This window comes from Euprymna scolopes, chromosome 9 (assembly GCF_053919585.1).
Source record: "Euprymna scolopes isolate OS-2025 chromosome 9, ASM5391958v1, whole genome shotgun sequence".
NCBI lineage: Eukaryota > Metazoa > Mollusca > Cephalopoda > Sepiida > Sepiolidae > Euprymna > Euprymna scolopes.
The window spans coordinates 135,659,029-135,685,894 of NC_136490.1; the positions used below are offsets into that span (position 1 = coordinate 135,659,029).

At 33.9% G+C, this 26,866-nt stretch overlaps 1 protein-coding gene across 3 annotated transcripts in view; it reads right to left on the reverse strand.

Moving 5' to 3' along the window:
- Positions 1 to 356: 356 nt before the first annotated feature.
- LOC145284854 (uncharacterized) overlaps positions 357 to 26,866 on the reverse strand; it is a 61,582-nt gene continuing 35,072 nt past the window's right edge. For all 3 annotated transcript variants that reach the window (XM_080133850.1, XM_080133849.1, XM_080133848.1), the window contains exons 2-3: positions 5,707 to 6,097; positions 357 to 4,300 (exon numbers count right to left, since the gene is read on the reverse strand). In XM_080133850.1, coding sequence (XP_079989976.1) covers positions 3,915 to 4,300; positions 5,707 to 5,947 — 627 coding nt within the window. In that variant the 5' untranslated portion in view covers positions 5,948 to 6,097 and the 3' untranslated portion in view covers positions 357 to 3,914. The remainder of the gene's footprint in view (positions 4,301 to 5,706; positions 6,098 to 26,866) is intronic.

Genomic DNA, 26,866 nt, shown 5'->3' on the forward strand with positions numbered 1-26,866 from the left:
CGGAATAAAAAATATATTTAACTTTTTTTCGACCTTTATTTCTTAAATAGAATATAACTTTTGAGGTAGTGTAGAAGTCTTATTTTTGTTTCAGATTCGATTTTTATCACATTTTTGCACTAAACTAACCTGATTTTTTTTTCAGAGTGCATGTATATTGCTTTCATATAAAATTCAAACATTATTTATGTTGTCTCCAAGCTATAATAAGGTTATATTTAAAAAGTAAATTCTCGGCAAGATGAAAGTTGATCAGTCAATATGCTTTGATGAAGCTGATATCTTTCTGGAGAGTGCAATTTATTTATTTATTTAATTATTTATTTATTGTTTTGACAGAAAAAAAAACAATAATACACAGCAAATATTATTTTATTAACATTTCTATGAAAATAGTGTCCATTGTATTTTAAATATAGAACTGGCCCAAATGAGATAAATTAATGAATACTAATAAATACTCAGAAAGTAATATTGTGCTACAGAGTTCAATACAAATAATAAAATCACATTCCAAGAGACAATCTGTAATGTACACTTTCAGTCCGGCATCTTTTGGCAGACAATGTTGTTCTTTTTCTGCCTTGCTTCTTTTGAATCTTCCTTTTTTATACATAAAATTTCGTTGACTTCTTTATTCGCTAAAGAACTGCTGCACATCGAAATTACTACGAGTTTCATTTTCACGCCAATTCAAGAATGGCCATATATTATTATAATGACATTCAAAAGAGCGTTGCCAACCTGATAGGTCCTGAACTGTCATCTAAGCTTCAACCTCTGTCCAATCGACGAAATGTTTCATCCCTCTGCTTGTTCTACAACTATTTTAATGGTGAATGCTCCGACGAACTACAAGCGCTTGTACCCCTCGACGTAAATACCCCCGGCAAACCCGACAAGCAGCTAAATCCCACCCCTTTACAGTAGTGATCCCTAGGTGTAAGAAAGCCTTCTACTCCAATAGTTTCTTCCCCAGAACTGCTAGACTTTAGACATCCCTTCCGGGATTCTGCTTTCCCAACTGTACTGACATGCAGAAGTTTAAATGTAATGTGAACAGACATCTTGCTGCTAATCTCCATTCATAATATCCCTGCAACTTATGTCCCCGATAGTAGTTCCCTACTTCAAAGTGACACTGTGCCTTTTTGGGGGTTAAAATTGAATTTTTAAAAAAATAATCGAAAATGCGGCTACTTATGTAGGGAAGTCACTTTCATATTCTTGTCCAGGGTTGCCAGATTGACAATTTGGTTTTTAGTTTGAAACAGATAGGCCTTCAAAAATTATATTTGGCATTTTTTTAAATGTAACGCACAGAATAATTAAGGAATGAACAAGCAGAATATTATATGGATGGGTAAGGGGAAAGATGCTGACATGAAACGTGTGGGAACTGTCAGAAATTACTATCATAAATCCAATTTAAGAGTCCAGGGGATGTAGATCCAAATATTAACATGCATAACTTAACTACAGAAGGCTGTAACTTAGGATTATTCAATGCCTAACATTTTTATCCTTAGCGCCACGGGTGCTTGCGGGCATAAAGATTTCCAAGTTCGACGAGACGCACCTAAAGAAGGTCGAAGGTTACACTGGCCGAAACTTTCGTCATATAATAATCAAATTAGTTTGCTCATTCCATCAATCATTTTCAACCATTTCATAATATTCATCATCATTCAACTGACAATCTATCCATCTCGAGCGGCTTTTATCCTTGATAAATGTTTACCCAATTCGTATTAAAAAATTCAATAATAATTCAACGCCTACCTTTTGGGCAGGTTCTTTAATCCCAAAGCGTAATACATCTCGGAAATTATTAAATGTAAACAATTATTTGAACACTAGTTGCTTTTGTGCCAGTAGCTAGTAGAAATTGCGTATTTAAACCTTCCCCGACTTTATCAGTCCATAAAATATTCACAATAAGTTCAATAATTTGTATTATTTGTATTATTCTCCCGTTCATGTTGCTGTCTACGTGCCTCCCCACGAAGGCAGAGTTGGAAACAAGGTTGGATTTTATTGTGTAAAAAAAAACCCTCTCGCCACAAAGCGGTTCTTTGGATTAGGACAAAAAAATGCCTTTGTCTAAAACGATTTTTCGTTTCCTGATCGATCACAGAAAAGATAAAGTTTAGTATCAGCATATATACTACATGTCAAACTCTGGAATCTGTACGGAATTTTCAACTGACCCCTTTATTTAATCAGCGGGGGTGGGTTGTTCTTGTTTCGTCAGCCATAACTAAGAAAAAGTCTTAACTTATATTCTTAGTATCACCTGTGCTGAAGATTAAACCTTCAACCTTCTGAAGACTTAGAACTGATTATTACATAGCACATTATCCATTGTGCCACTGGCCCATATATAATTAAGGATTACTTAAATTACTTTAACCTTTATTAAATATCTAGGCTGTCTGTGCCGAGAAATTGTTTTAAGAAAAGCGTACACCTGGAGACAAATGCATGAACAACAAAATAATCATCAAATGTACCAAAAGGTCATTTGAATAAAAATTATGAACCTGAATGCCTACTGGAGAGAACTTGAATGCCTACTAGACGCTGTCCTCGAATGTTTAAGATCTCTCTGCACAGGGATTTGTCAGATCAACCTGATATGAGGATACTTTTTCCATAAAAGTAAACCCTGACCAACTATTCAAAATCACATAGCATTCACTGCCCAAATAAGATCTCCCTATTATGGCTAACCCACATTAGCTTTTACGAGGAATCGTGCACCTTCTCCAAGTGATATTACCTCAATAATAGTACGACGCTGGATACTCCACCAGACTAAATGAATTCTTGTCCTGGGATCCAGTAAGACCAAGAGACCAAAAAAAAAAGATATACTACAATGTATGAAAATTGGGGAGAGGAAACTTATGTTCTGAATTTCTTTACTAATTTAGTGTTTGAGAGATAAAGAACTTAAATGGAACATTCGAATATCTATGTATCTCATATAAACTTCAAGTGTTAGCCCCAAGTTGTGGGCCCCTTCATTTCTGAGAACTTCGACTGAAGTAAAACAAAACAAAAAAGTATCTGCTGTAAAAAAAAAAAAGCAACAAACTTGATGAATTGTCAAAAAGAAGATTAGTCAAAAGCATCATGTTGGAAATGTTATTTTCGGCAAATTTTTAGATGCAATCAAAATCAGAACAATTCATTGAAACGCCCTTGTGATGTGGCTGCAATGACAATGCTGTTCCAAGGGGAAGGGCGTTTCAGATGCTTACACATGATTTATTATATACTCTTTTCATTGTTTTGACTCTCGAGTATATATCCGGCAGTTAATCAACCGAGAACCACATCACTATATAAAAGCATATAAGATATAAACGGATACACACTCGAGAGTCAAAACAATGAAAAGAATATGCTGTTGTCATAGCCCTAATAATTATATGATAACAACCGAAAAAGATATCGTGTTGATTGACGATTTGGGCCTGAGAAGAATTAACTCTTCGAATTCTCGTTCGTCCTTCTCCCTCTAAACAACCGATTATAACAACCGTTATAGACAATAAAGATATGTTGTTATATTTTCATAAATCAGTGTGTTGCCATTCTTTTAAACACAACAGAAATACAGCATCTTCGTCGTGGTTGACTGGACAATAACATCTTATCCCTAGCAGATTAAGTAATGTGTCCAATTCAAAATTCTGTACAGATTCGATAAGGATTCACAAGCTCTGCGAGACGCACTTGAAGAAGGTCGGAAATAACATCGACCGAAGCGTTATGAGAATAACATCCAAAATGAAAACAGTAGTGAAATAATCCGTATGATATAAATTAACAATCTTTATCTCAAAATTTTTTTTTAAAATATATATATCATACAGGGTTCGAACACGTCATGGCTGCTTTCATAGTCAACGACCGTAACCAATTGGCCAAATACGAACCCATGGGATGTTTAGGGGCGTAACTATCGTAATCACGGATTCCAAACTAAAACTTTCTCTGTGGATCAATCGGTTACGCCTTAATATGTTTTGTTGGCGGACAAGATGGTTCATTTTGGTGACGAAGGCATCGGTCTGCTCGAAATAATTTTTGTTATAATTGTAAATGATCAGAGGACACAAATCAACCTTCCTTTCCAACACCTTGTTTAATTTCAAGAGTAATTTGAACACATCCGTGAGGTTATTGGAGGTGCTTCGATTTGTCCGCCGACGCCCAAAGCGTTTGCACCTCGCCTTCAGCTCTTGTATTCCTACGTGGAATTGCCCGTGTCTCGTCATTGTTGTCTTGCCTGTAAGTAAAAAGAAATGTGACATTTAGCCTCGAGACGAAACAACACGCACCTATAATATCAGGTATACATTTCAACAAATGATGTCACAAACAACAGAACTGTTAAGTCTACAAGTACGCACACTCTGTCAGAAATAACCGACCAAAATATTATTCTTCACCAGTGTTCACACTTAATATTCGTATTCATTATTATATTTTAATTATACTATAATTATATTTTAAAAAACAATATATATGCCGCTCCCCATTTGAGGGTACCAAATTGGTAAAAGGGAAAATTATTTATGAGGAGTCGTAACCTTGCTGGAATAATAACATTATCATAGTGAAACTCATTCTTAACATAGGGAAGGTAGTGGAGCGTGTTTTACAAATATTCTGTATTTTCACTTAAGACTTTTTTAAACTTTGACCCCTATTATGACCACTTAAAATTTATTGTTTTGTGCTCAAATTAAGTTATTGATTTAGATCCATGTCCAAGGAATCTATATCTAAAAGTTCAAGTGTTTAAACACAAAATTGTTGGAATCTATCGACAACCAGATGTTTTAAGTAATACGTATGGTTCTGCTATAACGGACCATTTCCTTAAGAACCCACGATGTGCAATGAATTTTTCTAAGTAACGCTCACTCGTTATTTCATCTGAAGGTCTTGGAGACTATTCACTGTGTACATTTTCCTTCGCAATAACTCTGTTAATTTTTAGTGTACAGACTCGAAATTTGATATACATGGTACTGAGATTTGGGAAAATCTGAGTGATCGGTTTTCGACCAGGGGTCCAAGTTCAACGATTTGACTTTTGAGAACTCTACCAAACTCCTCCGACAATTTGGGGTGTAAACACTTGAAATTTTAGATATAGGTTCCTTGGACATGGATCTAACTTAATAACTCGATTTGAGCCCAAAACAATAAATGTTAAGGGGACATAATAGGGGTCAAAATTTAAAAAAATTACCGTTTTTTTTTTGTTTGTTCTTGTTGTTGTTGTTTTGTTTTTTTTTTGCTCAACATACACATCCAAACACCCGGGCAACGTCGGGCACCCATGCTGGTATGTCTATAAAAGTGATCGTGTGTGTGTGTGTGTGTGTGTGTGTGTGTGTGTGTGTGTGTGTGTGTGTGTGTGTGTGTGTGCATTTCCCTACGCAATAACTCTGTCAATTTTAAGTCTATAGACTCGAAATTTGATATACAGGGTACTGAGATTTGCGAAAATCTATGTGATCCGTTTTTGGCCAGAAATTTGACTTTCGAATCGATCGTATAAAAGAATCAAAATCATTTTCGATTTCGCAGGTTCCTTAACAAATGATCAGTTTTGAATCGTTTTGGTACTAAAAATATACTTTATTTTACACCATTGTGATTTCAATACGTAATCGATCTTACCCTCTAATGCTCCTCTCATCTCGTAGGCCCATTTTAAGAAGATTTTATTCTGGCAGCCACTGGATATCTCACTTGGCAACGACGTCGCCGTCCATGCATGATAAAGTGCGTCAATGTACCTCTCAATGCAACACGTGTCCGATCCATTGTCACATATTTCCAGTGCATTAACGGTGCGCAGCAATAAAACGGTCATCATGAGAACGTATGGAAATGAGTACAGCCGGTGACTTGTTTTCATGTTTTGTTTTTTTTTCTTTTAAATAAGGAGGTGGTATTCGGCGGCTTAGTAGATCTGAGTTACGATCTTCGTCGCTTGATGATCTGCTCGTGCTAATGACGCTTTCTTTAATACGGCTAAGCAATGTTCCTGTCCTGCCAACTTGTAAATCTGTATTTGATAAAATAAGATAAAATTAAAAAGAAAAGATTGATTATATTTGTTTCATCTTGCAATCATTTGTTTATGAGTGAAAAAATGTTCATTAAAAAAAAAAGAAAACATGATATATTGTTAGCTTATTAATAAAGGAAAATTAATAATAAAACTAAATCTGTTGTCAAAACCAAAGTTGCTCTTTTATCATTAGATTTCGAGGGGGTTTTAGTGCTATAGATCTTGCTTGTGGCGATGTAGGTTTAGAATTCCTCGTCACCAGAGTTTTAGTGGTGTAGGTTTAGAATTCCTCGTCGCCAGTGTTGTCCCTTGCAGATTGGTAATAAGGCAAGTACAATGGTATAATCACAAAAAAGTGTATTAGCAAAAGTATGTTACAGAAGTACATGTCATGATTTTCGATTCTATAATTGTCATGAATCGTTATCCAATAACGTCTTAGATAAAACTATATTTATAGTCTCTACTATCCCTATTATTTCTGGTATATCTGCTTACCTCATAACACTTACACACACACACACACACACAAACACACACATATATATACATGTAATCTAATATAAATAACATATATATACACACATATGTATATATATACACATATGTATATATATGCACATATGTATATATACACATATGTATATATATATACACATATGTATATATATATATACACATATGTATATATACATATATATGTATCATGCATACATATATTTATGTATGGATATATATATATATATATATATATATATATATATATATATATATATATATATATATGTAATATCAGTTCGTGAAAATCCCAACAAAATGCCCGATTATAAATAAAAGTTTAAAAAATAAGAGCGTAATATTTATTTATGTATTACAGAAGATCAGATTTGAAACCGAGGGTACTAATGTTGTTATGATATTCTGTAATACACATATGGCCTTTGGGCATAAGTTGTAACTCTAGAGTCGTAAACAACGAAGTACGTGTTCGTGGAAAATTTAATTAGTGTGTGTGTGTGTGTGTGTGTGTGTGTGTATGTGTGTGTGCGTGCGTGCGTGCGTGCGTGTGTGTGTGTGTGTGTGTGTGTGTGTGTGTGTGTGTGTGTGTGTGTGTGTGTGTGTGTGTGTGTGTGTGTCGCTCCTTATCTGGGAGCATTACGTTAGTGAAGGAGGAATTATTCCCAATTAGCATTAAAGAGTAAAAATGAAAGTAAAAATGATTTTCTCGCATAAATACTTTAATTCATTCAAAGTACCGCAAACAAAAACAAATAAATAACATCTATGAAAGTGTGATACATTCTAAATATTTAAGTAGCGGAGCTTCATGCTTCATCATTATAATTTCATATTTGCACGTATATATTATAAGATGATATACTATATATATTAAGATGATATAATATATTGTGTATAGGTTTTAGTATTTTCTTCAACAGTGCTCACTGAGTGTAGTTAGTTCCATTGGATGGCAAGAAATCCAATAGAATGCTCGATTATTCTATTAGATCGTAATTTTTATTTATTTACGATTTTACAGAAGTTTAGATTTCATGGTACCAAATGGTTTGCTCTTATCAAATAAAAACTGTGTAATAAGAAACCATGAATTACCTCCCTTGTTGATCACTTCGCTTATTCAAGGACTCTTAAATAGTTATTTATACTTTTACAAGTACACCGCCCAGCGTTACCCGGTCGTAAAATACGCTTAAATATGATATTTTAATTTATCCAGATTTCGTATTAATTATCATAGATCCAATTCTCTATTGATTATTATATTGTACCCAATATATAGTAATGATTCCAAAAAATATTATTTGGGTGCTACCAGCTAGAATCGAAACTAAAACATTCAGCTTTCCGGCAATATCTGCGACTATATAACCTAAGGACAGGTAGATATAAAAACTTTAAAAATTAACGCAGTTTAACGCATAAATGTATATTTACGCATGCGTGACGAAGAACTTTGTCGACTTACGCTTGCAAGTTCGAATTTTTCAATTTTGACAATTTTTACCAGCTAAAAATGAAATAGAATTTGTTCCACAGGTCCGAATACATTATATAATAAAGTTTCAAGTCTGTAGACCAAAATTGACAGAGTAGTTTGATAGAGATAGTTACACACACATACAAGGTGACTTTGATAGATAGATAGATAGATAGATAGATAGATAGATAGATAGATAGATAGATTATCTATGTATCTATAAAAGTGAAAATGTGTGTGCACGTGCGTGCGTGTGTGTGTGTGTGCGCACGTGCGTGTGTATGTGTGTGCGTGTGTGTGTGTGTGTGTGCATTTTCTTACCAAATAACTCAACGATTTAACCTATGAAGACTCTACCAAACTCCTCCGCCAATTTTGGGTCTAAACACTTGAAATTTTAAATGTAGGTTATATTACTTTTGAATATGATTTGAGCTCTAAACATTTGAAATTTTACATAAAGAGTATTCAGAGATAGAGCAAGCTTTTTAATCGGTTTGGGTCGAAAATTTGGGCTGCCAAGGGGTCAAAGTTCAAAAGAATTAACCTTTGCGGTGTCTAGCAAACTGTTCAGTCAATTTTGGGTCAAAACATTTGAAATTTATACATAACGAGTATTCAGACATGCGGCAAGCATCTTAATCAACTTTGGGGCGAAAATTTGGCTGCTAAAAGGTCAAAGTTTACAGGGTTGACCTTTGCAGATTCTACCAAACTCCTTCGCCAATTTTGGGTCTAAAGACTTGAAATTTTAGATGACATGGGTAAAACTTTTTATTTTGATTTGAGACCAAAATGATAAATATTAAGAGGTCAAAGTATTAAAAAAAATTGATCTGGCGGTCTCTACGAAGACAAATTTTGGTCTAAACATTTGAAATCTTACATAAAGTGTATTCACACGCAGGACAAGTTATGAACAGTACATAGGGCCCGAGCAACGCCGAGCTGAACTGATAGTTGTAAATAAAATAAAATGTCACTTTACTGTTCTATATATTTTATTTAAAAATATCAAAACATAACTTTCGTTTTTTAGCTTTTAATTTAAGCGGAATTTTTTTATCATAAATATGTGGGGTTGTTTTCATACAAAAGAAGCGGAAATTAATAAAATTGGTGTAAAAACCAAAGTGTCCCTTGCATTATTACATTCCGAGGAATTTTATTTTTATCTTCAATTCAATTTATACGGGTATCTGAATTATTTATATATTAATTAAACAACTTTATACAATCTAGGAAACCCAAGCTTACAATTATCCATGCGAATACTTCCGAAACTCCAAATAAAAATAAGATCAATAACGTCAAGTTCCATAAGATAGAGTTATTATGTCATTATATAGATTTGTTTTTAATCCCTCATAATGTTATACCCAGAAAATGTCCGTTTTGTTTTAACACCGTTTATTTTTAGATAGATTTGTTACAAGTAAAACGTCACAGCTATGTATAGTGACGTAAAAAAAAGGATGAAGGGGAGATAACCGTAAACATCTAATAATATTGTAACCTTTTCGCTCTATTTCTACGTAATAAGATTTGTATATCCGTCTTCAGGACATACAATGAAATAGCTTTAGGATTCAACAGGATATCACTAAACTTTTGCACGCCATTGTGTAGGTGTTTTGGATCATATAAAAACGTGACTTTCTTATAAATTTAAATATATATTGTAAGTTAAAAATGAATATCCAACGCGTTATATAAATTCTGTGTAATAAGAAATCATGAATTATCTCCCTTGTTGTAGATTATTGTCCTTGATTCTCTAAATTGTATTTTGTGTGTATCAATTATTGTAAACTAGTTACGTGTAAAAATAGTGGCAGATGGTCGGAAATATGGTTATTGAAGTGATTCTAGAGAGAGGGAGAAAACACGAGACGAACGGAAGGCTTGGTAGAGCTTAAGGAAGCTTTATTCAGCTAACAAAACATTACATGGGCAGAGGTAACATCGTTTGTCTATCGAAAAAGTCACTCTGTAGATTATTAGGAAAAGGGGCGCAACTCCGTTATGACAAGCAGAAGGACAGCGCAGGAAAGTTCCTTTATTTCACCACATTCCCCGCCGCCCAGAAATATCCAGGTCCTCTAGTTTCCAAAAGACCGAGTAGCTTCAGGTGTATCAGCTCAAATTGAAAATAAAGAAGGAAAAGAGAAAAGGGTCAAAGTAGGTAATTCTCAGTTAAATACTAAGGTATTCGTTGGACTTTAGAAGAGCGTCGAAGGTTAGTCGTCTCCTCGTCTGTTGAAGGGCTCCTCAGGTTATCATTCAGAAGCCTCGGTATGGGAGAGGCATGTACAAAAGTTTCTAAGTTAGGATCCGTGATGTCTTCCGTTGCCTGGTTTTTAGGGTCCTCTAGCAGAGAAGGAGCGTTAGCTGGTTCCTCCATCGGGGTTATAAGAGAGTCAGACTGGGTAGGGGCTTCCATAGAATCCAGTTCTAGATGTAGTAGCGTACTGTTTTCTTTCTCACCAAGGGGAGCAATATGGCGAAGAGACATTGTCGTTTCCCTCCCGTTATTCAACCGCACATGAGCATAGTTAGGGTTTACATCAATAATATCAACAGTTTCTACTAGTGGTTCATATTTACTGCCACGTACATGTCGCTTCAGGAGAGCAGTTTTAGACTTAGTTAACCAAGTTGGTATGGATCCTTCGGAAGAAGATTTTCTTTGGAAGTTAAATATCCGTTCATGGGGTGTACAATTGAAGGCAGTGGAAAGCAAAGAATGTATACAGTGGAGAGTTACGTCAAGGACTTTCTCCCAGCTAACAATAGGGAGATTACTAGACCGTAGCGCCAGGTTGACTGTCTGCCAAATAATGCCATTATATCTCTCTTCTTGCCCGTTTCCTTGTGGATTAAACGCAGTAGTTCTACTAGTGACAATGCATCGAGAGTGTAAGAATTCTTTCAGCTCCTCCGACATGAAAGCAGTTCTTTGATCAGCGTGCACGAAAGAAAGGTTTCTGAAAATGGAAAACAGGCTGGATAGGTGTTTCTTTACTATAGCAGCAGTGAGGTCCGCACAGAGGTAGGTAAAGGGAAAGCGGGAGTATTCGTCAACCACAGTTAGTATGTACTTGTTACGCATGTTGGAGGGTAGGGGTCCCTTGAAGTCCATACTTAATCTCTCAAATGGTTGGCTTCCTTTTATGAGCGTTTGCGGGAACGTCTTCACAAATCTTGGTTTTATCTCAGAGCAAATTTGACAAGATTTAGTTATAGCTTTTATATCTTCTACCGAATAAGGCATATTCTTACTCCTGAGAAAATGCAGCATTCGAGTTACTCCTGGGGAGCATAAATTTTTGTGTAGATCAAACAATTTGTCGGTAGTGGTAGTAGCAGAGCAGAATCGAGATAGCGCATCCGCTGCAGCATTATGCTTTCCAGATTTCCAGCATTATGCTTTCCAGGCCTATACACGATGTCGTAGCAGAAGCAGGCGAGTTTTAATTTCCACCTAGTAATCTTTTCGTTTTTTTATTTTGCTTTTACTTTTAGGGTTGAACATGAACGGGACAGATTTTTGATCAGTGATTAACTTAAAATGTTTTCCTAGTAGCAAGTGTCGCCATTTTCTAATAGCTTCTACGATTGCATAAGCTTCCTTTTCCACGGCAGAATGTTTTTGTTCGGCTGAGGTTAGAGTTCTAGATAAGAAAGCCACGGGCCGACTGTTTTGAGTTAGGGAGACGGCAATCGCATGTTCGGAAGCATCTGTTTCAATTTCAAGCGGTGAATCAGATTCTATACTGGCCAGAGATGATTTAGCGATCTCCTTCTTTAGGAGAAGGAAGGCGTCAACCTTTTTTTCAGTGAGTGAGAAACTACTGACTCTAGTTAAGGGATATAACTTTTCAGAAAAATTTGATATCCACTTAGAATAGTGCGAGAACATCCCATTGCTCGTCGGAGTGCAGAGAGGTTTTTCGGTATCGGTAGGTCAGTCAACCCTTTGAGCCTGTCAGGGTCAGGTTTTACTGACCCCTTGCTTATGGTATACCCAAGTAAGTCCACAGAGTAAAGCGAATAAAGGCATTTATTTTTATTCAGGGTTAAACCATATTTAGCCACACTTTCCATAAAGCCTTTCAGGTTTCTATCATGCTCTGCTTGATTATGTCCACAAATAGTGACGTTGTCCATATAAGCATAAGTGCCTCATAGTTCTTTTGGCCTTATGATATTGTCTATCACCCGCTGGAAGCTCACTACTCCATTTATCACCCCAAAAGGAATTCGGCAGAATTGGTAAAGAGACCCAGCCGCTTCAAAGGCTGTGCATTTACGCTCGTCTGGTTTGATGGCAACCTGATGATAGCCGCTGGTCAAATCGAGCGTGCTAAATATTTGATAGCCGGCTAGAGGGTAAGCGTCCAGTAGCGTGAAACGGTTTATCATTTGAGAGTAATCCACAAAGAGCCTTTTCATGTGGTTTGTGGGCGATATCACCAGTGTCTGGACCCTCCATAGCGATTGAGAAAAAAAAACAAAAATCAGATCAAATTTGTAATTTTAATAGCAGTTCCGCCCGGCTTTGCTTTATTTTTTAGCCACCGTGGTAACAATTTTCATTATATTTTTTTTTTCACGGGTAAAAATACATTTTTTTCTTTGAGCAATAACTTTCAAACGCAATTAAAAAATTAATCGGAAACTAATTAAAAAAATATGATAAAACACTTTTTATAACTGTGGTGAAATAAAGGAACTCTCCTGCGCTGTTCAGCTTGTCAAACCGGAGTTGCGCCCCTTTTCCTAATATTCTACAGAGTGACTTTTTCGATAGACGAACGATGTTACCTCTGCCCATGTAATGTTTTGTTAGTTGAATAAAGCTTCCTTAAGCTCTACCAAGCCTTCCGTTCATCTCGTGTTTTCTCCCTCTCTCTAGAATCACTTCAATTTATTCAACTAACAAAACATGGAGAAATACCTAAAACCTGAGCGACTTAACTTGGATCCTTTTATGCCCGAGCATAAAATACGCTTAAATATGATATTTTAATTTGTCCAGATTTCGTGTATATTATTATAGAGCTATGATTTCAAAAGTTTTTTTTTTTAAGTATTTAGGTGCTATCAGCTACAACCAAAACTGTAGCATTCAAAGTGTACCAACATGAAACACACACAAACCGAATAAAGATTAAAAAATAAAATAAATTAAGATGAATGTACAACAATGTATAACTTTTTTTTTTTTTTAATTTTGACCCATTTTTAACCCCTTAAAAACAATTTTAACCGGCTATAACCGAGGCTACCGCTATAACCCATAAAAGAATGGCCCGTAAAAAAATCCAATCATTTGAGACGCCTAGCGCAGCTCTGCGACTTTTAGTTTCGGAGGAGATAGAGTTTAAAAATATGGAGACAGACCGACCAACATACAGACATATAGACGTTTATATATTGAAAAGTTGTTTTACTCTATTTTTTTTTTAAAAGATTATAATAAAGTGAATTTATTTAAGTGTTTCTATTCTGTTGTAATAAAAAGAGAATGGTTGTTGATTAGAATATTTTTGGCGCATCTACAGAATTGGGACGAGATTTTCGAAAATGGTAAAACTGAATTTCACATGAAAACAATTGTATCAAAATATTCCTCGTGTTTTTAAGGTGATTATATCCACAATTACGAAAATTGATAAGGTAGAAAAAAAAATTTTATTAAAGAAACTAAAAAATAAATTTTGATGAAAACGATCGTAAAACACCGGAGAGCTCAACAGGGGGGTAATTTTCCATTCGAATTAAACAAAGGTGGCGGCAATTTTTCAGCTGCTAACACGATTAAAGTTTGTTTTTTTTTTTTCAGTAATATTCAGGTAATTTCGACTGCATAATTTGGAAATTACGGTTGTAATTTATTAAAATTTACCAAAAAATCAGTTGAAACTATTGTTGTTTTTTTTTAAATCTGAAAACTACATTTATCAACTACAAAATCTCATCCCAATGATGTAGAAGCACCTTTTGTTTTTATCTAAAAAGATTCATATTTAACTTGGCATTAGTTTGAAATACTGAAATTATTGATGACGTCTGTTTACTCGTGTTTTTTCCTAATAATTTAAAATAAAACGTTCGTACAATTTTGTTCAAAACTTTTATTTTTTTCAGAAAGAACTGCGGTAATTTTATTTATTCTTTTGAAAATAACAGTTGCATAACAGTTGGTGGGAGATATCAATAAATTTAAAAATTTACTCACACTTCAAATGACGATAAAAAATTTATTCATTAACATGGAGTGAAATGGAATATCTTCGAACATAGAAGACAAATGCAATTGAAGAACCATGTTCCCAAACGTCAAAATTGATGCCCATTATTATAGAGACAATGCTGATAACAATTAAAGTGTGAGTATATTTTTTATACACCCTATATATAATATCATAGATTCGTTATTAGATTTAATAATATTTGCTTGAATATATGTATATACTAGCAGTTCCGTCCGGCTTTGCTCGGGCCTTTGTACTGTTCATAAGGTTATGTGCATATGTATATATTAAAAAGTGTGAATATATAAAGTAATGCCTTTCTGTATAATAGTCTTCCTTAACTACCATAGAGAAAAGGCAGACAGACATTTTCACTGTTATAGATATATAGATAGATATATTGGATGCGATATATAGTAATGATTTAAAAAGTATAAAAAAAAAAACAAAAGACTCATGCGCCACCACCGAGAATCGAAACCAAAATGTTCAGCTCACGATTTATTTTGCCTTTGCCGTCAATGACATTAACCAATAGCTACTACATTGTGCATTCGTAATGCCGGCGTTCGACCTTCACCTGGCAAATTTTATTTATTTATTTTTTTTAATTTTCACAGTTTTGCACCGATTTTTCCGGGCTCAAATATGAAGTTTTGCATGGATTCAAATACCTTATATTGAAGTTTCATGTTTGTAGACAAAAACCTCTCGGAGTAGTTTGGAAGGCAAAATTTGTTAAATAAAAAAATATATATACGTATACATAAATATATATGGAAACAATTTTGTGTTTACTATAAACTTTTTACGCAAATATTATGCAAATATAAATCATGTAGAATATCTGCATGAATATAATTACACGTAATAGTTAACTCAAGATGGCTATCCCATTAGAAAACGGAAAAAACTAATAGGGAATTAATTAAAATCAATGTTTAAAAGAATATGCAAATTAGCTAGATTTTTTGCTAGTGAGTGCAATTTTACAACCCATATATAAGAAAATTGTATTTTCTTTTTAAATAAATAGAAAAGAGAGTTTTAATATGAATATCAATAGACTCAAAAGAAAAACGAATTTATAGGAGTATATATATATATATATATATATATATATATATATATATATATATATTCAAGCAAATATTATTAAATGCAACGGAGACACTTTGCTTTATGGTTCTTTTTTTTAATTATTCGATTTTCCGTATAATCTTTTTTGTATCAAAATCAAAAATATTGATAAAAGTTCCATAATTGTTGTTGTCACGAGCGCTTCCGATTCGTCCACGAATCATCATCGAACCTGCTGATTTTAATGCTCGAATTTTTAATCGATTTATATTTTTAATCGATTTATATTTTTAATCGATTTATATTTTTAATCGACGTTTCATCGACTCTATATATTTTAACTTATCGTTGTTTACTGTATATTTTAGTTTTCACTTTTATTTCTCATTTTCGCTCCTTCGCACTTTTACTTTCACACCTGATGATGATGATTCGTAGACGAATCGAAAGCGCTCGTGACAACAACAATTATGGAACTTTTATTAATATTTCTGATTTTGAAGCAAAAAAGATTATACGGAAAATCGAAAAATTCAACAAAAAAAATCATAAAGCCAAATGTCTCCGTTGCATTTAATAATATTTGCTTGAATTTCAAATTAAATATATATATATATATATATATATATATATATATATATATATATATATATATATATATATATATATATATATATATATATATATATATATTGCTGGTGACTTCCATAATCCCCTGAAATACATAAATGAAAAGAAATACACTATGAAATAATATAAAATAAATTTTTGTCTATTTTTCCTTAAAAGAAAAGAAATCACTTTTTAGTGTGCGCCATGGTGGCAGTCTGTATATGAAAGAAGGAATGGAAGAAAGAAGGTGAGGACTTGAGAGCGTGAGACAAAAAGTCCGACTTTGTGTTGTGGCGAAGTGAGAGAAAGAGAGAGTCAAGCAATGTTCGTTGATGTGTGAGAATTTACTGAATTACACCCGGCAAGCGTTGCTATTGGTGTCGGTTATTCCTTTCTCTGATGAAAGAATTCTTCGTGCTTTTTATATTTCTTTAAATGCCCCCTGAGGTTTGCAAAAATAGTGTGTTTTAAATCGAGCCTTATTTGCTCAAAATTCATTGTGTGTGTGGGTGGGGGGGGCGTGTGTGCGCGCGTGCGTGCATTTCCCTACCAAATTACTTTGTCAATTTTCAGTCTACAGACTCGAGATTTCACCTAGGGAGTATTGAGATTTGGGAAAATCTTTGTAATCCGTTTTCGGACAGAAATTTGGCTGTCAAGGGTCAAAGATCAACGATTTGACCTTTGGAAACTCTACCAAACTCCTCCGACAATTTTGGGTCTAAACACTTGAAATTTTAGATGTAGGTTTCTTGGACATGGATCAAACTTTTTAACTTGATTTGAACACAAAACAATAAATGTGAGGGGTCAAAATTGGAGTCAGAGTTTAAAAAAAAATTAGTCTAAACATTTGAAATTTTACTTAAAGTGTATTCAGACATCCTTTTTAATCGGTTTTTGGCCGAAAATTTTGCTGCCAAGGGATCAAAGTAAAAAAGATTTGACCTTTGCGGTCTCTAGCAAACTATTCAGCTAATTTTGGGTCTAAACATTTGAAATTTTACATAAAGGGTATTTAGACATACAGCAAGCTTTTTAATTAGTTTTTAGGCGAAAATTTGGCTGCCAAGAGGTCAAAGTTGAAGGAGTTGAAATTTGAATCATTCGCAAAGGATAGAAAATAAATAATTGTTATAAATCTTTGTCTATCCTTTGCAAAGGATTCAAATTTTAGAATGTTATTATGGATAATAACGACTACCAGTTGTCAAAATTTCAGCTTTTCACAGTTGTTATTTCTTACAAATATTGGGTTTTAAAATTTTGTCCCTTAGTTTTGGACGCTACTGTATACATATATAATATATGTAACAGATTCATTATAGTAATTTCAAGGTTATGGCGATTTAATGAAGCATACATCCGATGTTGCTGTGTTTTTTTAACGTCTTATTTTGTTATATTTTGTGATCAAAACCGGAAGACCGCTCGAAATATCTTCAACTAAAATATTAAATATTAAAACAACAACATCGTTTTTATGATTCATAAACCTTTCATAAAATTACTATACTGAAAACATACGTAGAATAATATATACCTTAACATTTTATACATAATAGATTCGTGTGTATTTGTGTGCGCGTGCGCGTGTGCGCGTGTGCGCGTGCGCGTGTGCGCGTGTCCCTAAACATGTGTTTCAAAGTCTTCAACACATCAGTGTGACTGAACTTGAGTATGATTCAAGGGAAATAACTCCTGGATATATAAAATCGACACACGTATTTTTGTGGGGAACATGACATTATTTTTAACACATTTCTCTCGTCGTCTCTCTCGTTTTTGTCTTATTCGTGTACAACATTTAGCAATTGATTAAATATAATTCAACGAACAAAAGAAGAATAAGTCGTCGCAATACAATCGGTTTCCTCACTATTTTCAGACATTCTCATTTCGGACACTTTCCAGTAACAATGAAATAAAGAAATGTTTTCTTGAGTTAAACAAAAAAGAATTAAAGAGAAACATATTTCCGGCTCAATTCAAATACATGCATTTTACAGTTTATCAAAACTTGACTGCAGTTATGCTCAAACAGAATGAATATATTCTGTTATTGTATATATATATATATATATATATATATATATATATATATATATATATATATATATATATATGAACAAATGATTAATAAAACATGTTAAAAGACATCTTGAAAAAGAATTAAAAACATATTTAATTTTAAAAAAGGAAGCACAAGATAAGCACTTATCTTGTGCTTCCTTTTTTAAAATTAAATATGTTTTTAACTCTTTTTCAAGATGTCTTTTAACATGTTTTATTAATCATTTGTTCATATTATAAGCTCTATTTCTTTTTCGGTTTTATTGAGCTTTTACATCTGGTTGAGATCACTTTACTTGTAAATATTAACGCTTTAATATTTATAATATATCTTAAGTTTACCATTTTGATTACCTTGGTAAACTTATTGTAATTTATATATATATATATATATATATATATATATATATATATATATATATATATATATATATATATATATATATATATAATGAAAATGATGGAAATAGTATTCCGACAAAATAGAGAAAATAAAAAGGAACAAACCGTATTATGTGTTCAACGTTTCGTCTTTATTATTAGGAAGTCTCGAAATAAAGACGAAACGTTGATGAACACATAATACGGTTTGTTCCTTTTTATTTTCTCTCTCTCTCTCTCTCTCTCTATATATATATATATATATATATATATATATATATATATAGTCATCCACATACAATACTGTTTCGCTGTATCACAGCTCATCAATGCGGCTAGACAGGTTACTACCCCAAGCCAGGAACGAAACCCGACCGCCCAAACGACAGTCCAGGCTTCTTACTATTACGTTATTCGGCTGCTGTGTGGGTAGTGAATTCACAATGTTTTGAAATCGTCCAAAATGCCTGAGCTCGATTTGTTTACATGAAGAGCATCGCTTAATACGCTAATATGCTCAACCGAAGATAGGGATATATATATAAATATATATATATATATATATATATATATATATATATATATATATATATATATATATATATATATTGCACTGTTTTTAAAAAAATCATTGAAAATTTTATATCTATATCATTAATTGCTAGATGAAAGATAATGTTTTTAAATTTCAACAAAATGTACATTACATAAAATAAATCCAAGGTAATTTTTTGATTCAATTTAAATTAAATTTTTATACCTTTTGTAAAATTTATAAAAGTGCACTTCGAAGATAAATAAATTTCAAATTGAATCTTGTACCTTTATTTTTAAAGCCTATAGTAAAAACATTTTGTTTAACAATTTTCATGCCTTGGATGAAATGCTTTTCTAACTTGTATCTTATCTTTTTAAGATTCTATTTTAAAACTCTCCTTCTATCTATTTCAGTTTTTATTTCTCCTCACACCACAACTCATTTTTGCCACCCCCTCTTTGTATTATTACAGGTCTGAATATTCTCTCTGTTTCAGCTTGTATTTCTTCTCACACCACAACTCATTCTTTGCAACCCCCTCTTTGTAATACAGGTTTGAATAATGAGAAAATCTGAATTTTTTTTAACAAAAACTTTAAAATAACTTTTTTAGATTTAATTTTTTAAACTTCTTTCAGAATAGAAAATCTTTAAAATTTAATAAGGAACATATTTCATATAGGTTTCATTAACAAATATTCAGTACATAATGAGAAAAATAGAGATGAAAATTTCTAAAGGACTATATAACTGGGTAGGGTCAATAGTAGTTCTCCCCAGCGAAAATCTTTGTTATTGTTATTCTATTATTATTATTATTTAAAACATTTTGTGTTCTGCTCTTTCGCACTAGGACTAACAGATATATAGAGTGCTCAATGTGTAGTCAGATCAGTATATAGGAAATTTATTACTGTGAGTCCAGAATGAGTTTACAAATTGTTTCAGCTAGAGGAAAATCCTCAAAGAGAGGAAAAAATCCAACTAGCAAGCGGCCCAAAGTGCGAAGGCATTAAAAAGAACATCATCAGGGAACTGAAGAATATGGATCTAAAGATTGAAGTAACTTCCAACTTAAAAACAGTAAATTTTCTAGATGTTACTTTTAACCTCCCTAATAATACTTATGAACCATACACTAAAAATAATACATACCCCCTATATATACACCCTTTGTCCAACCACCCCAAACACATTATTAAACATATCCCTAAATCAATAGAAAAAAGGCTTAGCACAAACTCATCTAACTCCAGCATTTTTAACTTACACAAACCCTTCTTTGAAAATGCTTTAAAGGAATCTGGATATTCCAATCCTAACATTACATACTTGGACCCTAATAAACCCAACAATACAAATAGGAATAACAGATCCCACAAAGTCCTCTGGTTTAACCCTCCCTATAATAATATGATAAAAACTAAATTAGGTAAAAAATTCTTTATGCTTCTTAATCACCACTTCCCCCCTAGTAATATTCTACATAAAATTTTTAATAAAAACACTATTAAGCTTAGCTACAGTTGCACAAATAATCTAGAAAATAAAATTAAAAAACACAACAATAAAATACTAAATAACCACAACTATAATAACAATGGTCAAAATAACTGTAACTGCCTTAACAAACCCCAATGCCCGCTCCAGCAAAATTGTCTCTCAACAAATGTGGTTTACAAAGCAACCATTGCCCCTGCTGAAGACCCACAAAACAAAAAATTTTACATTGGCCTCTCAAGCACCACGTTCAAAGACAGATTTAGAGTGCATAAATGCTCCCTAAATAACCCCAACCACCCCAATAGCACTTCATTAACTAACCACTATCTACTACTTACCCGAAAAAACCTCACCCAAATTATTAGCTGGGAAATTCTTAATAGAGCTAGTACCTGTAAATCACTAAACTCCCCATGTTATTTATGCTTAACTGAAAAATTACTGATTACTAATTTTAGAGATAGAGATAAACTTCTAAATAAAAAAACTGAAACCTCACTTAATTGTAAACATTATAAATCCCACCTTTTAAGCAACTTCTCACCCTTCTAATAATAACTATAACCCACCCCTAAAATCTAACACTAACGAATTACACACACCCTATTTACAACCTAAACTATATCGTCCCCCATTCATTCTAAAAGAACCCCTCCACAGAACCCCCACCTATTTATCCCACCATTTTTAGCTACATCTCTCTTTACCTAACTCATTTTTGTACCCCCCTTTGCCTTAATCACTCCTTATGTCATTATTTAAAGGTTCTCGCCCCATAGTTTCTTATTGGATATTTCCATGGTTAGGTCTCGATTTCTAATATTTCAATTACGTACTTATCACAATTGGTATCCTTTGACTTGCCTCTCGGTCTATTATCCACTTGTTAACAACTAATCATTTACTTACCTTCTATTTTAATTAATTATTTAATTTACCATCTACATATAACATATATAATACACTTTTCTCTTATATTTACCTCTTACTAATTCTTTCAATAATAATTATCATATTTTTTAACACGAAGCTTACTTACATATATTTCGTATTTGTGTTTGTACATATACTCAAGCACATGCTCCTCCCCATTGATGTGTGTACATTTTTTACATGTGTACTCATGTGTATGTATTTATGTGTTTTTGTTATCTACTTATATTAACATTTTATTAATAATTATATTAATTTTTATTATTTAATTAACTTACTGATATACTTACTTTTTTACTTTATTAAATAAACCTATAACGTATAATTCACCTATTTACCCTTCTATTTCCCCTTTCTTTCTTTCAACTTAACGCCCGACAATTCAAAAAATTATAAATAATAAATTAAAAACAAAAAATTAATTTTTTCAATCTCTCCCTGCCCAGCTAATTTATATATATATATATATATATATATATATATATATATATATATATATATATATATATATATATATGTGTGTGTGTGTATGTGTGTATGTGTGTATATGTATGTATATGTGTGTGTATGTATGTATTTATACGTGTATATATATATATGTATATGTATATGTATATGTATGTATATATATAGTTATTTGTATTTGTGTGCGTATCTTCTACATGTGTGTATATGTATGTGTTTATATATATATATGTTTTTGTATTTGTGTGCGTATCTTCTACATGTGTATTTGTGTGTGTGTGTTTTTCTGTGTGTATGTGTTTTATTCACTTATTATAAATATGTCCCTAATAATTTTATGAATTTATTATTATTTGATTAAATTACTGATATTCTTACCTATTCCTATATTAGTAAAATAAACTTGTAACTTATAATTCATTAATTTATATTTTTTCCTTCTCTCTTTCCTTCAACTACAACGCCCGAAAATTTAAAAATTATTTATAAAATATTTTTCAATTTCCCCCCCTCCCAGCTAATTTATATTTATATATATATATATGTATGTATATGTATATGTATATATATGTATATGTATGTGTAAGTGTGTGCATCTGGATGTATGTGTATTTACATATATGTTTATATATGTATATATGCGTGTATTTTTACGTATCTGTGTATGTGTGCATATATATATATGTGTTTGTGTATGTATGTTTTATATATATATATGTGTATATGTATATATATATATATATGTATGTATGTGTAATCACGCATGTGCTTTTCCCCCATTTACGTATGTGCATTTGCTGTACATATTTATGCGTGTGCTTGTATTTGTGTGTTACTTATTAAAAATGTTTTGGTTTTTTTTTTCCTATTATTTAAGTTACTTACTTAAGCTTTCACCTATTTTATTTTATTTCATTAAAATAAACCTGTAACGTATAATTTCTACCTGCCCGGCTAATTTATTTATATATATATTATATTTAATTATATATATCATTACACTATCAAAATAAACCTGTAAAGTATAATTCATTAACTTATTTTTCCTTTTCTTTTTCTTTCCATTTTATAAACAATAAATATCTTTCAATCTCTCCCCGCCCCGCTAAATTACTTTAAACCCCATTTTCAACCCGTTCCTTCACTAACTTTAACTCTCCAACCTGTTGCCATGGTGATCCTTTAAATTAACTGTTACTTATGCCGTTAACAACAAAAGTAGCGTCTTTTAAGTTTAAACCGTTAAAAAAAAAACGTATATAAGAATTTACACATAATTAATATTTAATTATAAACCCCTCTCTTTCTTTAATACACTCCTACTACTTTAAACTCCAACGTCCTCTCCCCACCACTCCTCCCTTCTTTTCTAACTCCCCTTTATCTACGATTTTTCCATTCTTATTTGACTTTATAACTTAGTCCATCTATGAATTCTGACGATGCTAGTTGGATTTTTTCCTCTCTTTGAGGATTTTCCTCTAGCTGAAACAATTTGTAAACTCATTCTGGACTCACAGTAATAAATTTCCTATATATATATATATATATATATATATATATATATATATATATATATATATATATATATATATATATATATATATATATACATTTTCACCCCAAACAAGGCACATTGCCACTTTTTTGTAGGGGGGCTACTATCGGGGACATAAGCATCAGGGGTACTGTGTAGGAATTTGGGCAGCAAGATGTCGGTTCAAGTTGCACTTGAACTTCTGCATGTCAGTGCAGTCGGGGAAGCAGGGACCCGGAAGGGAATTCCAAAGTCTAGCTGTTCTGGGGAAGAAACTACTGGAGTAGAAGGCTCTTTTACATCTAGGGATCTCTACTGTGTAGGGGTGGGATTTAGCTGCTTGTTGGGTTTGTCGGAGGTATTTACGTCGTGGGGGCTCAAGTGCTTGCAGTTCGTCAGAGCATTCTCCATTAAAGTACTTGTAGAACAGGCAGAGGGATGCTACATTTCGTCAATGGGACAGAGGCTGAAGTTTAGCTGACAGTTCAGGACCTATCAGATTGGCGACTCTCTTTTGAACCTTGTCTAGGAGCGAGAGACTAGTGGCAGATGCACCAGGCCAAATATGACAACAATACTCCATACATAGGCGAATGGTGGCCTTATAGAGGTATAGGATACTTTCAGGCGTTAGTAGCTTTCTAGCACGGTAGAGAGAACCCACCTTCTTCGCAGCGGCCCTGGCAATGTTCTCAATGTAATTGTTCTAACTCATGTTTCCTGTGAACGTTAGGCCAAGGAGTTTAAAAGATGTACTTTCAGATAAAGAGTCATTGGCCATTTCTATTGGCGGTAGGGAAGGGTTCTTGTAATTATTGAAGGAAACAAGTTTAGTCTTGGCAGCATTGAAGGTTGCCATCCATTTTTGTCCCTATTCCACTATGGATCGGAGGTCATCCTCTAGTGTTTCTGCCATTTCTTTAGATATGTGTTCATTTGTTTTCCTGCCGTGTCTGTTATAGAGCGTGGTGTCATCAGCATACACACCCATCTCACAGGCAATTTTGTTAGGGAGGTCATATGAATATTAAGAATAGCAGATGTCCAAGGGCACTCCCGCATTTATATCATATTGTTTGGATGTACGACCGTCAAGGACAACCTGGATTCTTCTCTTATCCAAGAAGGATCTAATTATGTTATGTATTCTTCCAATGATGCCGTATGATCTGATTTTATTGAGAAGACCCTCAAGCCATACCCTGTCAAAAGCCTTAGATATATCTAGAGCTACCGCTCTGTCCTCTCCCGCTTTGTCCAGTGACTGGTATATACGTTCTGAGATTACAGTTAGAATGTCTGCTGTGGAACGGGCTTGCCTAAATCCATATTGTTGGTCAGTCAGAAGTGTAGCATCTGTAAAGTGATGGACTAGAGCTTGGTTAATTATGGTCTCAAATATTTTGTCGAAAAGTGGGAGGAGGCTAATAGGGCGATAATTTACTGGGTCAGTTCTTTCGCCAGAATTCATGAAAACTGGCACTACAGAAGCAGTTTTCCAGCAGGCAGGAAAGCAAGATTCATTAAGGCATTTGTTGTAAAGTTTGGAGAAAACTGGAGCTACTTCGGCGACGCACATTTTTAATAGCACAACCGGGATTAGATCAGGTCCACATGCTTTTTCAGTGTCAAGCTTTCTTATGATAGCATGCACCTGGGCAGGGGTGATTTTCAGATCATCTAGTGTGGCGTCTGTCTGCAAAGGAAAGTCAGGGGGTAGCAGAGTCCAGTGTGGAGTTGGAGGCAAACCGTCTGGCAAGCAAGTTAGCCTTCTCAGTTGCTGAGCAAACAACCTCATGATTGTTGGATAGTGGGGGAATTGTTGATTGCCCATTATTTACTACACTGTTGTAGATTTTCCAGAAGTCTCGGGTTCCTAATTTCTGTGCTTCGATGCGTTTTTGGGTGGTTTCAGTAAATTCCCTCTTAGCTGTCGCTATTTGTTTCTTACAGTTATTTCTGGCTTCTATGTACTTCTGTCTGTTTGAACTGGACTTATGTCGGTTTAATCTGCGGTACACATGCTGCCTTTGTGCTATGGCATCTGCACAAGTTGAAGTGAACCATTGGGGAGAGTGGGGTTTGCTATAGAATTTGCGTGTGGGAACATGTGCTTCAATTGCCGCTTTGAACCATTCAGTGGTCTCATTAGCGCAATGTTCAGCAGGAAGTGAAGAGATATTTTGCCATGGAGCGTCCCTGATGAGGTCCCTGATGGCTTCCCAGTCAGCCTTTTTATAATATCTCGTTATTTTGAGCAGTGGCTCTTCAGTTTTGACTTCTAGAGTTTAGGGCGATTTCAACCATTACCACTGCATGATCGGCGTTCCCAAGAGGGCTGTGAGCATTCGTTACACAGTCATCGGGAACTGTGGTCAGAAACCGGTCTAGAAGTGATGCGTGTTGTTCTTGCTGGTCTGGGAAACGGGTTGGAAACGTAACCATCTGTGATAGGGAATGAGATATAGAGAAGTTATGTGTTTTTGTACCAGCTGCATCTGTGTAAGTAGAAAATCCAAGCCAGTTGCTGTGGTGGACATTGAAGTCACCAAATACATGCACTTGTGCGCTAGTGTCAAGGGAAAGTGCTGTATCTATGCTGTCAAAGACTTTGTTTATTAGGGTACAGTCCTGGGTCGAGGGAGAGCGGTAGAGAAAATAAAAGTTGTTAATGTTATGTTGCATGTTAAGTCTAAAGCACATAAAGGCTTGATCGTCCGATTCTAGTTTAGTTTCTCTAGTCAAGGGGAGGGTGTTTCGAATGTAGACTTCAAGCCCATGCATATGCCTGTCAAAGTCCTTACGGCAGAGTGGGAGTTATCCAGGCATGTTAAAGTAGTTAGAGGGGATTGCGGAGTGTAAGTTAGTCTCACTTAGTGCTAAGATATCCGGCGTGTTTGTCAGGAGAAATGCTTCAACATCATTTAAATTAGTTCTAAGCCCACGGATGTTCATAAATGCGAGTCTTAAGGGAGGAGGCAGGTTGTTTTTGTTTGAGTTTTGGCCTGGTTTTAGCGTAATTTTTTAATGTACTGTCATTTTTATTTTTAAGAGTTTCAGTTTAGGTAAGGGGTGTTGAGCAAGTGGTTATGCAAAATACAAGACATGCAACACAGTCAGATCATCAGCTGTCCCTTCATCTACTAGGGTTGTGGCCTCAAGATAGCAGACCGGGGATGAGTGCAGGGTCCATTTCCATGCGCGACATGGCACTACAAACATCCCGATATTATACAACTAAGCGCTACCAAAGAGTTAGGGACCCTGTAATACCAGTCGGGAACAGCAGCCAGAAACTGTCTATCCGGTACCCTCAACCCATCAGATGATGGTCAACCCAATCTGCTTGCACTGGCACTACGATATTCAAGCACTCCCAAGT